Source organism: Papio anubis, chromosome 1 (assembly GCF_008728515.1).
Source record: "Papio anubis isolate 15944 chromosome 1, Panubis1.0, whole genome shotgun sequence".
NCBI classification, from domain to species: Eukaryota; Metazoa; Chordata; class Mammalia; order Primates; family Cercopithecidae; genus Papio; species Papio anubis.
Genome location: NC_044976.1, coordinates 50,947,091 through 50,961,419, shown reverse-complemented (window position 1 = coordinate 50,961,419; position 14,329 = coordinate 50,947,091). Strand labels below are relative to the sequence as shown.

At 37.9% G+C, this 14,329-nt stretch overlaps 1 protein-coding gene across 13 annotated transcripts in view; it reads left to right on the top strand.

Moving 5' to 3' along the window:
* Positions 1-14,329, top strand: part of TUT4 (terminal uridylyl transferase 4) — a 215,133-nt gene that overhangs the window by 116,337 nt on the left and 84,467 nt on the right. For all 13 annotated transcript variants that reach the window (XM_031668776.1, XM_031668769.1, XM_031668797.1 and 10 more), the window contains 2 exons: positions 6,267-6,430; positions 13,262-13,378. In XM_031668776.1, coding sequence (XP_031524636.1) covers positions 6,267-6,430; positions 13,262-13,378 — 281 coding nt within the window. The remainder of the gene's footprint in view (positions 1-6,266; positions 6,431-13,261; positions 13,379-14,329) is intronic.

Below are 14,329 nucleotides of genomic sequence, written 5' to 3'. Positions count from 1 at the left end.
ACAGCGTTATCTTGATGTAGAAATAAAAAGAACCTATTTCTGAATTATTATTTGCCACACTTTGAGAAACAATGGTAAAGAATTCAGAAATAGCTTGTTTTGATTTCTCGTGGTACACAGATGGTGCTATATCGACAGACTTAAAAGAATTTTAACAGAGTTGACTTTTATGTGTCTCAGTCTCATAATTGTATATTAAGGCTGAGGACAAGGCCAAATTTAAAAACTAAGTCAGTTTAGAGACAGAATCAAGTAAGTGATAATACTGGTAATGTTTAGATATGGGAAAAATGTAAACATCATGGTACTTGAATGATTCAGGAAATAGTGGTGGTGGTTTTGTTTTGTTTTGTTTTTGAGACGGGGTTTTGCCCTGTCACCCAGGCTGGAGTGCAGTGGTGTGATCTTGGCTTCACTGCAACTTCTGCCTCCCACGTTCAAGCAATTCTCCTGCATCAGCTGGGACTACAGATGTGCACCGCCACGCCTGGCTAATTTTGTATTTTTAGTAGAGACTGGGTTTCACTATGTTGGCCAAGCTGGTCTTGAACTCTTGGCCTCAAGTGATACCCCTACCTTGACCTCCCAAAGTGCCGGGATTACAGGTATGAGCCACTACATCCGGCCAGGAAATAGTGGTATTTAAGGTCACTTAATTGGCCAGGCACGGTGGCTCATGCCTGTAATCCCAACACTATGGGATGCCGAGGCGCGTGGATCACCTGAGGTCAGGAGGTTGAGACCAGCCTGGCCAATATGGTGAAATCCTGTCTCTACTAAAAATATAAAAATCAGCCAGGTGTGGTGACACATGCCTATAATCTCAGCTACTCGGGAGGCTGAGGCAGGAGAATTACCTGAACCCAGGAGGTGGAGGTTGCAGTGAGCCAAGATCATGCCACTGCACTCCAGCCTGGGTGACAGAGCGAGATTCTGTCTCAAAAAAAAAAAAAAAAAAAAGTCATTTAGTTAAGGGTCTTGTTATTTGAATTAGTGAAAAACCTGATTTAAAGATTATTTATTTATTTTTTGAGACAGAGTTTCACTCTGTTGTCCAGGCTAGAGTGCAGTGGTGTGATCTCGGCTCCCTGCAACCTCTGCCTCCGAGTTCAAGCGATTCTCCTACCTCAGCCTCCCAAGTAGCTGGGACTGCAGGTGCAGGCGCCTGCCACCACACCCAGCTAATTTTTGTATTTTTAGTAAAGATGGGGTTTCACTATGTTAGCCATACTGGTCTCGAACTCCTGACCTCAAGCCATCTGCCTGCCTCGGCCTCCCAAAGTGCTGGGATGATAGGCGTGAGCTACCATACATGGCTAGATCATTATCTATTTGGACTTGATAGGTTATATGGAAATTTGGTTGATCTCAGTCTTCTCCGTTAGGCCTAACTTTAGCTCCCACCTAGCACTTACATCATTTTTCTTTTTGTCATTTATTCATTTATTCAATAAAATTTTGTTTTTTTGGTGTCCACTACATGCCAGGAACTGAACTAGTGATTAGGAATATAGAGGTGATGGAACCAATAATTCCACCCTTACGGAGTTAATATTCTAGTGGGATGAAGCAGATAACAAACAAAATAAGTAAGAAAAATATGTAGTAAGTTGGCCAGGCACGGTAGCTCACGCCTGTAATCCCAGCACTTTGGGAGGCCGAGGCAGATGGATCACCTGAGGTCAGGAGTTCAAGACCAGCCTGGCTAACATGGTGAAACCCTGTTTCTACTAAAAATACAAAAACTTAGCCAGGCATGGTGGCGCATGCCTGTAATGCCAGCTACTCAAGAGGGTGAGGCAGGAGAATCGCTTGAACCTGGGAGGCGGAGGTTGCGGTGAGCCGAGATCGCGTCGTTGCACCCCAGCTTGGGCAACAAGAGCAAAACTCCATCTCAAAAAAAAAAGAAAAAAATATATAGAGAGAGTAAGTTAAGTAAGGTGGTTTTAAATCCTTTGAAAAAAATAAAATAGGAACGATATAGGGAATGATGCTACTATTGGTAGTGGTGGAGTTAAAGTGTCAATGAGAAAGTCATATTAGAGCAAATACTTGAAGGAAAGAGGTGAATGAGCCAGGTGAATATTTGACAAGAGAGTATTCCTGATCTGGGTTTCTCAAACTTTAATATGTATATAAATTGTTTGGGATTCATATTGAAATGCAGAGTCTTGGGCCTCATTTCCAGAGTGTTAGGATGCAGAAAGCCTAGGGTAAGGCCTGATAAATTGGGTTTCTAATAAGCTCCCAAGTGATGCTGATGCTGCTGGTCAAGATTATGCTTTTGAGCAGCATGCACCAACTCATCTTACTTTCACTTATATCACCCTTCATTGTGTTTTCAGTATAGCAAGCAGGGTGATCCTGTTAAAATGAGTCAGATCACATTACTAGTATTTAGAATGTTTCAGTGGCTGCCCATCCATCAGAGTAAAAGCTGGTGTTCTCAAAGTGGCTAGTAGAGCCTTATACGATCTGTGGCACTCCCCTATTTCTCTGCCTTGCCCTCATTTGTTTACTTCTCACCCTTTCTCTCTGCTCCATTCGCATGATTTTCTTGAATTTCCTCAATTGAGAAGGTAGATATCCATCTGAGGAACTTTGCATTTGCTTTTTCCTCTCCATTAAACACTCATTTCCCAAATGTCCATATGGCTAACTCTCTTAAACGTGTTTTGCCACTTTTTTTTTTTTTTTTTTTTTTTGAGATAGGGTCTCATTCTTATGCCCAGGCTGGAGAGCAGTGGCGCAATCTCAACTTACTTCAACCTCCGCCTCCCGGGTTCAAGCAATTCTCCTGCCTCAGCCTCCCAAGTAGCTGGGATTTGTATGTCATAAAATTCATCCTTTTAAAGTATATAATTCTGTCTTGCTGTTGGGTCAATTTTTTTTAATTTAAAAAATCTAAGTATTCAGTAATTTTTATATTCACAAAGTTGCGCTGCTATCAGTATCTAATTCTGAACATTTTCATCACTCCACAAAGAAACTCTGTACCCATTACCAGTCACTATTCATTACCCCCTCCTCCTCACCACTGACAACCATGAAGCTACTTTCTTTCTCTTTAGATGTGCCTATTTTATGTAAATGAAATAATATAATATGTGGCCTGTTGTGCCTTATTTGGCTTAGCATATTTTTTTCAAAGTTATTTCATGTTATGGTATGTATTAGTATGTCATTCCCTTTTATTGCCAAATATTATTCCATTATATGGATATATTACATTTTGTTCATTCATCAGTTGATAGATATTTGGATTGTTTCCCTCTTTTGATTATTCTGAATAATGCTGTTCTGAACATTTGTGTAAAAGTTTTTGTGTGGATGTACGTTTTCATTTTTTCTGTATATATATTTAGAAGTGGAATTGCTAGTTGTATGCTAACTCTATATTTAAATTTTTTGGTGATAAATACATATAAGATTTACCATCTTAACCATTTTAAAGTATACAGTTCAATGGCACTGAGTACATTCACAGTGTTGCACAATCATTACTACTGTCTAATTTCATCATCCCAGAAGGAAACCCTATGCCAATTAAGAGTTACTCCCCATTCCCCCCTTTCCCTAGCCTTTGGCAACTATTAATACACTTTCTATTTCTATGTATTTGCCTATTCTAAATATTTCATAGAAATGAAGTCATACATTATGTGGTCTTCTGTGTCTGGCTTTCATTTAGTGTCATGTTTTTAAGGTTTATCCATGTTGTACCATGTATCAGTACCTCATTCCTTTTTAAGACTGTTACTATGAACTGGATTATATCCCCTCCCAAATTCCTATGTTGAGGCCCTAACCTCCAACATAGTTGTATTTGGAAACAGGGCTTTTAGGTGGTAATTAAGGTTAAATGAGGTCATAAGGGTGAGGTCCTAATCTGGCCTTATAAAAAAGAAGAGAGAACCTCTCTCCTACAAGGAAAGGCCATGTGAACACACAGCAAGAAGGTGGCTGTTTGCAGTCCAAGAAGAGAGCCCTCACCAGACAGTGACCCTGTCAGCACCTTAATCTTTGACTTTCCAGTCTCCAGAACTGTTAGAAAATAAATTTCTGTTGTTTAAGCCACCCAGACTGTAGTATTTTGTTGTGGCAGCCTGAGCTGACTACAACCCCTGAATAATATTCCATTGTATACATATTCCACGTTTTGTTTATCCATTCATCAGAAATGGGTTTTTGTATTGTTTCCACCTTTGGTTATTGTGAATATTCTATGAACACTCATGTACAAGTTTTTGTGTGGATACAGGTTTTCAATTCTTGTTTTGTGAGAGGATTAACATGTAATGAACTAGTGTTTTTGGAACACAATTTAGGACATTCTGCCTGATATTATTTTGTTTTATATGTTGATTCCAGAAAATTAAATAATTTCATATATTTCTGACTTTTAAAGAAAGCTAGGCAGCTTTCTTTAGTTCTTTATATTAGCAGAAACGATAGTTTTACAAGATTTGCTGCTGATGGTTACCTTGTCACACAAGGCCTGTTATACACATAGAAAAGAGAAAAGGGTTACATTATTATATTGTCTTCTTACTATCCTTTTTCATGAAAAGTAGAAATAATACTAGGATTTCATCTTTTCTTTTACATTTCCATAATAAAATGGTTGCTAAAAAACTAAATCTTTTTTCCAAATATTAGGATGTAATTGCAAATTGCTTGTTCCTCCGACTGTAATTTAAGAAACACTTATGTAACCTAGCCATACTTCTTGTGTTTGAATCCTTTTTATAACATCCTTATCTGAGTTTACCTTCCTAGTCTAGAATCCTGTGTTCTTGTGGTAGGAAATGCACCATCTCCAGAGGCATACCATTTCTTTCTTCAGAAAATTAGTGCTATTAAAAGGTAGGCTTGACTGTCAGGGTTCCTCTAAATGCCATGCAATTGGCTTTTGAGGACAGAATGGAGAGATTTATTGATAATCTATGAGCATTTCTTTTTCGAAATGCTTGTAGATACATCCAGATTCATGTATTTATTCAACATGACACAGAGCATTAGCTCGGATCTAGGCATTGTATTAAAATCTGAAGGTAAGAGTAAGACCCCGGTCATTAGCATCAAGAAATCCGTCATCTAATGTAGGAGATAGATAAATGAATACAAATTCGATTACTCTGTAAATGTGAGATAATAGAGGGTAATAGAATAAGATAATATCAGACCGGCTTATGGAAACAAGTGGTGCTTAAGCTGAATTTTGAAGGACAGGTAAATATTAATTTAATTGGGGAGCGTCAGTGGAGAAGGGAGTGGCATACATAAAGACGTTGAGACTTGAAACAGCTTTGGTGATTAATTCTAGCACATTTAATATGAGGTGAAAAGTGTTATGGCAAGATCTGAGGTTAGAGTTACAGGCAAGTTAGCTAGATTTTTTTCTTTAGATTTTGGCTTAAATGGTATCTGCTCAGAGAAACCTTCTCTGGCTCCCATATTTAAAGTTGGTCTCCCTCTCAGTTCCTTGCTTTTTTCCTTTGTAACATTTATTACAACTTGGAATTGTTCTGTTTACTGCCTTCATGAGGGCAAGAGACTGTGTAATATCCTAGGGAGTTAAAACTTTGTTCTGAACTCTGCAGAAGCCATTTATGTGTTTTAAGCAAGAGAATAAGGTGATTTGGTTTATATTTTAAAAATCGCACTGGTGGAGGAACCTACTGTAGAATAGATACATACTGCTAGATGCTGCAGATGCCAAAGGTGAAAACATAGTCTGTGCCTCAAAGAGATTACAATCTAGTTAGGAGGCAGAGAAGCAAAGGAAAACCATTAATGTAGTGGAGATATCCAGGAGTTCTGTGGAAGGAAAGACGGAGGAGCCTTGTGTGGGTTTGTGGTCTGGAGTATACATATGTTGTTTTAATTGCTAGTGAATTTAGTTCAGTGACTAATCTTCTTTGAGTGGTACTCCAAACAGTTTTTTATCAGATTGACTTCAGAGATTCTACAAGATGATTATGTTATATTAGCTTTGTGTAATGTAGTCTCAGTTATGTATCTCTTGATGGGTAGGTTGGAAGAACAGGCTAGTCATTTGACCCTTAAAGGTTTTTCTTTGTGACTTTTGATACCATGTATATCTCTTACCTATATTTTATATATGCATACCAACTTGTATACTTTCCTAAGGAAAATGTAAGGAAATAATATTTTTCTGTGTATAAATTTAATGTCTGTTTTCCATTAAAAATTTTAAAATTTACTAGTTCTAATGATAACTGAGTGATTGGTTTCTTTTCTAGGTAAAATGAAGAATGATGAATCTAATAAAGAAAATTCTTCAGAGATGGACTATTTAGAAAATGCCACTGTGATAGATGAATCTACATTGACACCTGAGCAGAGGCTAGGGTTGAAACAAGCAGAAGAACGCTTAGAAAGAGATCACATCTTTCGACTTGAAAAAGTATACTATGTTGTTTTAGTTATTTGGGGGGAAATGTGTGTTTCATAACTGTTTTCCCCAAGTATAGCTCTTTTTATTTTTCTTTATTCGTAAGACAGAGGTAGCATTCATCTTTCCTTACTTCCCTCTTCTCTACCTTTCTTCTTCTTTGCCTCTTTTCTTCCTTGCCTCTCTTTTTCAGCAGTTACTTATTATCTGTGAGTCTGACTTCATTCATCCCAAGGGTTAGCACACTATGGTCTATCCCTTGTTTTTGTTTTTGAATGTGTTATAATACACCTAGCCTCCCCATCGTTTTTGGTAAACATTTTATTGGAATATAGCCATGCCTATTTGTTTACATATTGTCTATGGCTGCTTTCATGCTACAATGGGAAATTTGAGTTGAGTAGTTGTCACAGAGCTTATCTGGCTTGAAAAGCATAAAATATTTAGTCTTTGCCAAAGCATAAAATGTCTACCAAAATATTTATTCGCCCCTTTACAGAAGAAACTTGCTGACCTCTGATTTAATCACTCATCAAACAGATACTGAGCATTTGTTTTGTGCCAGGTATTATAATAGGCACTGGGGATGTATTGGTGAAAATGGTAATTTCTTCCCATTAGAAGTTAAAAGTCCATTCAGATTGATGGAAATAGCAAACACCATACAACACACTAGATTTCTTCCTTTTTCTCTTTTCCTATATTTATTGAATATTTACTATGTATTAGGAACTATCCTAGCCATTGGTATCTTACGCCTGTGTATTAATTTCTTAACCTAGAAATACACATTCCTGGCCTCAATAAAAACACTGCTAGGTTTTGAAGGAAAGAATCACAAATCACGGCCAGGCCCAGTAGCTCACGCCTGTAATCCCAGCATTTTGGGAAGCTGAGGCAGGCCGATTGCTTGAGGTCAGGAATTCAAGACTAGCGTTACCAACATAGTGAAACCCTGTCTTTACTAAAAATACAAAAATCAGCGAGGTGTGGTAGTCAGTACCTGTCGTCCCAGCTGCTACTTGGGAGGCTGAGGCGGGAGAATTGCTTGAACCTAGGAGGCAGAGGTTGCAGTGAGCCAAGATTGTGCCACTGCACTCCAGCCTGGGCGACAGAGCAAGACTCTGTCTCCAAAAAAAAAAAAAAAAAAAAATCACAAAACTGTTGACAAATAGATACTTGGGTTATTTGTAAATATGCTTACAAGGAAATAGGTCATCATTCTTGATAAATAAGGAAAGAAATGGTATGATTTTGTATAGTTTAGAAAAATGAAATTGTATCTAGATTGAAAAAGACAATCGTGGGTTATTAATAGAATTTACAGCAGAGTAGTCACCACATGAAAAGAGAAAGGAATATCAAGGAGTAGAGGATCATAATACAGGAGAGAGTTTGGGTTGTGTAGTTAATCTTACAAGATCCTAGTTAAAAGGAAGTCTTTTTTGCAATTTGCTCTTTTGCTTTTTTTGTGTTTTTGTGTGTGTGTGTGTTTTTGTTTTTGAGACGGAGTCTCACTCTGTCGCCCAGGTTGAAGTACATTGGCATGATCTCAGCTCACCGCAACCTCCACCTCCTGGGTTCAAGCAATTCTCCTGCCTCAGCCTCCTGAGTAGCTGGGATTACAATTGTGCGCCACCATGCCCAGCTCATTTTTGTATTTTTAGTAGAGACAGGGTTTCACTATATTGGCCAGGCTGGTCTTGAACTCCTGACCTCAAATGATCCACCCACCCTGGCCTCCCAAAGTGCTGGGATTACAGGCAGGAGCCACCATGTCCGGCCTTTTACTTAGTTCTGTCTTTACTTAGTTCTCTCACTTTTCCTCTGGGATTAGTAAATTTCTGGATGACATCTCAACTGACCTTGGATAAATCTCTATCACTGGAATCTGATTCTGTCTCCTTATTTATAATATAATAAAGATTGACCTACCTGGTAAAATAATTCAATTCTGTTCATCTTTATTTAGTACTTAATACATAGCAGATTTTGTGCCAAAAACTTTACTTGTGTTATCTTATTTAATCCTCATAACAGCCCTATGCGCTAGGTGTTATAGTTTTGTCCATTGGCAGAATAAATATTGAATCCCTTTTATGTGCCATGGTCTAGTACCTGACATTTTGAAAAACATGATTGCTTTTCTAGGAGTTCACTAGAGAAAGACACATAAGCAAATACTAGTGATAATAACAGTATTTTTTGAAAATGGTATCATAGACAAAAGAGTGACCAATTTAAGTCGTGAGTATAGAGGCATTAATTTGGAGAATGCTTTATAAGGTGACATTGGAGCTGTCTCTCAAGAAATGACTAGGAATTGACCAGGTAGGTAGGAGAAGGGTGGTGTAGGTAAATTGCATGTATAAAGGAAATACGAAAAAATATATTTTCAAGAAAAATAAGCAGAGAACTGGTTGGGAAGTTACATAGGAATGAAGCGGGAAAGGTCAGTTGTTACTGAAAGAAGGAAGAAGTTGGGATGGAATAGGTATTTGATGGTAGTAGGAAAAATGGCCTGGGGTGAAAATAAAGCTTGGAAGCATTGGAAAACATTTTATTTGTTGTTGAATTTATATAGTAATGATGTAAAGTTACTGTGCCAGAACCAGTGTAAATATTTGTAATCCCTTTTCTTTCTGACACCTCTTTATTTCTCATGCCCTCCAAACTTACTTTCAATTCATTGTACTCTTTTTTTTTTTTTTTTTTTTTTATTTTTTGGCCTTTTGAACTTTTTTTTTTTTTTTTTTTTTTTTTTTTTAATTATTTGGCCTCTTGAACTCTTTTTTTCTTTTTCTTCTTTTTTTTGAGACAGGGTCTCATTCTTGTTGCCCAGGATGAATTGCAGTGGTGCAATAATGGCTCATTGCAGCCTCGACCTCCCAGGCTCAGGTACCTCAGCCTCCCAAGTAACTTGGGACTACAGGCGTGTGCCACCAACCCTGCTAGTTTTTTATATTTTTTGTAGAGATGGTGTTTTGCCAGGTTGCCCAGACTGGTCTCGGCCTCCCAACGTGCTGAGTTTACAGGTGTGAGCCACAGTGCTCAGGCAAATTCATTGTACTCTTTTTTTTGAGACAGGGTCTCATTCTGTCTCCCAGGCTGGAGTGCAGCGGCACAATCTTGGCTCACTGCAACCTCTGCCTCCTGGGTTCAAGTGATTCTTATGCCTCAGCCTCCTGAGTAGCTGGGACTACAGGCATGCGCTACCACAACCGGCTTGTCCTCTTAATTAACATTTTTCTTTATCAAATTTAGACACTCATTAAGAATATTCCCAGGTATTTAAAAAAATTTTTTTTTATTTTTTATTTCTTCAGGTCCTTTGGTTCACAGTGTTTCCATAGATTACCTAATTGAAGAATAAAGATGTAGACTGCAGATTTTTGCTCTGTACCAAAGAAGAAATAAGTCCAAACCATTAGATCAGAAGGGCAAATTTTCCTATGATTGAATGTTAAATATTGAGTTGGAAATACCCAGAAATCTTTGTTCTAGCTTGTTTGCAGAAAGTTAGAGATTTACTAGTGGGTTTATTTAATGGTAAAATAAAACTATAAAAAAAAATGTTTAACTTTTTTATGTATTTTTTTTCTGTGAAACTAGAGAGTTTATGATGAAAAGAGCAGTTTTGTCTGATTTGATATTGTGCCCAGTACATGTCTTGCACGAAGTGATTGGTTGATAATTACAGTGTGCACAGTGGTCAAGTGTATGGATTTTGGAGTCATTGGGTCTAGCTCTGCCACTTATTGGTTGGATAACCTTGGATACATTATTTAAATTCTTTAAACATCAGTTTACTCATCAGTAAAATGGGATTGATAACAATTATAACACCTAGCTCACAGGACTATTATAAGGATTAAATAAAATAATACAAATAAAGTTTTTAGCACAAGACCTGGTATGTAGAACTGAATTATTTTACCAGGTAGGGCAGTTTTTATTATAAATAAGGAGATAGAATCAGGCTGCAGTGATACAGCTTTATCCAAGGTCAGTTGAGACGTCATCCGAGGCCTTCTGACTCCCCATTCAGTGTAATACCAAAATTTTCTTGATAGACATGTCTTTGGTCTGCTAACATTTTACAGTTGAAAAGTTCACATAATTGATTTCATGACTTCCTTAGTGACCTCATTAGTACACAGGGCTTTAGGTATTTTGTATATATGCTTTCAACTCCTGAAGGCAACCCTTTTTACCGCCTTCACCACTCTCACCTTGAACTAAGCCAACATAATCTCTTTTTTGGATTATTGAATTAATTCCATTAACTGCAGTAGCTTTTTCCTGCTTCTATTCTCAATATAGAAAGCAAATGATCCTTTTAAAATATAAATTAGATCTTGGAATTCTCTGCTCGTAAACCTTCAATGGCTTTCCCCAGTACTTAGAATGAAAGCCAAAGTCTTCACAAGGGATTTTGTGTTCTGTCCCCTATTAGCTCTCTGTTCCAGTTATGCTAACTTTTTTGTAGTTTCTTAAATATCTTAGGTACCTTCCTGCCTCAGGGCCTTGGCATTCACCTTTCCCTTTGCTTGAAATGTATCTTTTCAGATATCCACACAGCTTTATCCTTCACTTCCTTAAAGTTACTTTATCAGTAAGGTCTTAAGTGATGTCTCTACTTTTAAAAAGCAGTAACTCCCCCGACCCCATGCATATTTGTGCATTTGTTTATTATCTGTCTCCTTACACTATAATGTCAATTCATACAGACAAGGATTTCTATTTTGTTTACTGCTCTTATCCCCAGCTCCTAGAAAAATGTTTGCTGTATAATATGAGCTCAGAATATATTTGGCGAGTAAAGAAGTAGTTGTTTTGAAACTAAGAGGTAGCGTTTTCTTTGAGGACTTAATTCATTCTCCAGTAGGAACTGATTTGACAGAATTTTTATGCTAGAGAATTGAAATTGATTGAGCCAACTTTTCTTATTTACTTGTTGCCTTGGGCAAATTATTTAATCCCTGAGATTTAGTTTGCCAATAAAATGGGGAATTCTGATAGGGTTGTTGAAAGGTTAATACTATACTGCTGTGGCTATATTTATTTTTAGTCCGTAACAGGATTGTTGCTAAATTTGGAGCAAGTTTCTTGTTTAAAGAAATCATGTAATTTTCTGAGGTGATAGAATCTTTTTGTCAGAAGCTGAAGCCTGTTGAATACCGTAAATCAATCTGAAATAAAAACTAAGCATTGCTAAAGTTTCAGTGTAAGGCATTAGAAACTTTAAAAATTCCACATGCATTTATTGTGTGTGTGTAATTTTTTATTTTTTATTTTTTTTATTTTTATTTTTTATTTTTTTTATTTTTATTTTTTTTGAGACGGAGTCTCGCTCTGTTGCCCAGGCGGGAGTGCAGTGGCCAGATCTCAGCTCACTGCAAGCTCCGCCTCCCGGGTTTACGCCATTCTCCTGCCTCAGCCTCCCGAGTAGCTGGGACTACAGGCGCCCGCCACCTCGCCTGGCTAGTTTTTTGTATTTTTTAGTAGAGACGGGGTTTCACCGTGCTAGCCAGGATGGTCTCGATCTCCTGACCTCGTGATCCGCCCGTCTCGGCCTCCCAAAGTGCTGGGATTACAGGCTTGAGCCACCGCGCCCGGCCAATGTGTAATTTTTTATTGTGTAATCTGTGTAGAATGTTGGCTTCAGATTCATATGTACAGGAATTTAAATTTGGTGTCTTCCACTTAATACTGCTATATCCTTGTAAAAGGTGCAGGTTCTGTGGGCTTTTGTTTTCACAACTATAAGATGAAAATAGTGGCAATTTAATCGGATGATTAGGGGAATTAAAATGACAAATTGTATGTCAAACACCTAGCATAGTGCCTGGCACATAACAGGTACTCAGTAATTACTAAGCTTTATTAGTATTTAGAGAATACATATACGAAGTATGAGTGCGTTCTGTGACTGATAGTTTAGTGTGTTGGAATTGTTATTCCCTTCAGAAGTGACCTCAGGAGGTTATTCATTTATTCCCATGATATTGTGATTGGAGTGTTTTTCAAACTCAGCTTTTGAAATTTCTTCCATATTTGTGGCCCATTCTTTTGAAATCCCCAATTCGAGGGCAGATTTTTTTTTTTTGTAGTAATCAAAATGGCTGCAAGTTAAGTTTGAAATCAGTTTTGGGGACAACATTGGAATAAGACTAAATAGTAAGACTTCATTTCTTTCTTTCTTTCTTTTTTTTTTTTTTTTGGTTGAGACGAAGTCTTACTCTGTTGCCCAGGCTTGAGTGCAGTGATGCGATCTCGGCTTGTTGCTGCAACCTCTGCCTCCCAGGCTGAGATAATTCTTCCACCTCAGCCTCCAGAGTAGCTGGGATTACAAGCCTGCGCCACCATGCATGGCTACATTTTGTATTTTTAGTAGAGAATGGGTTTCTCCATGTTGTCCAGGCTGGTCTCCAACTCCTGAGCTCAAGTGATCCACCAGCTTCGTCCTCCCAAAGTGCTGGGATTACAGGCATAGCCACCACACCCGGCTCGACTGCTTTTCTTACATTGGATTCTAAAGATTATATTAGATGAATATTAAACATAATTTAGCATTACCATGATATTGTTAGATATTGTATGTAATCTCCTATGATGTATGTAGTATGTAATCTCTTATGATGACTATTTTGAAAAAGGACTACTGTCTCTTTGGTATATAAGTTTATTAAAAACTATTACTTTAGAAGAAGGAAAGGATAAGGAGAAAACCTTCAGTGCTTATTTCTGTCTACTTACATAATTGTATTACTAACTTACATAGTCAATAGTTTACTCCTCTGTTTTCTGAATAAAATGCATTTTTTAAACTTGTCTCTTCAGCGATCACCAGAATATACCAATTGTCGGTATCTATGCAAACTTTGCTTAATTCACATTGAAAATATCCAGGGAGCTCATAAACATATAAAGGAGAAACGACATAAGAAAAATATTTTGGTAAGTTCTTTTTAAAAAATACTTTTATTTATTTTTCAAGTTGTAAAACCATATCAAATATTTTTTATTTGTGAAACTAAAAATGAAATATTTGTCCAATCTTATATTAGTAACTGAAGTGATAGCTTTGGAAGCTATTATTGCCTTCCTTATCTGAGGTAATCAGGAAGGAAGGAACCTTGTTGAGACCAGTTTGCTCATCCTGTAGAATGTTGATTCCTAAGTTTAGAGCCGTTAGGTACAATCAGTCCGTCCAACTGATGTTTATTGAGTTCTTGTGTGCTAGTACTAGGCAGTGTTGAATAAGATAGTTGTGGTTCCTGCCCTCAGATTTTCTAAGAATTGATGAGGGTATGCGTTGAATAAAGATTTAAGTATAATGAGTTTTGTTAGTGGGAGAAGAGTGTGCTAAGGAGGTGTACGAGGATATTTTACTTCATCTAGAACAGGGGAGGCTTCTCTGAGAAAGTGATGTTTGAATTGAACTTTGAAGTAGTAGTTTAAATGGCAAAAAGGTGAGTGGCCTACAAGGGTAAGTGGGAGAGCACTTTACACAAAAAGCAGCATGAATTGAAAGCCTTTAGGCAGGAAAAGGCATGGCGTGTGAGTAACTGAAAGTCTACTATGATTAGAACAAAGAGCTGGGGGAAAATGGTGTGATATGAAGCTGGGAAAGTACAGACCATTAAGAAATTTATAAGCCTGGCCGGGCGCGGTGGCTCAAGCCTGTAATCCCAGCACTTTGGGAGGCCGAGACGGGCGGATCACGAGGTCAGGAGATCGAGACTAGCCTGGCTAACACGGTGAAACCCCGTCTCTACTAAAAAAATACAAAAAACTAGCCGGGCGAGGTGGCGGGCCCCTGTAGTCCCAGCTACTCGGGAGGCTGAGGCAGGAGAATGGCGCAGACCCGGGAGGCGGAGCTTGCAGTGAGCTGAGATCCGGCCACTC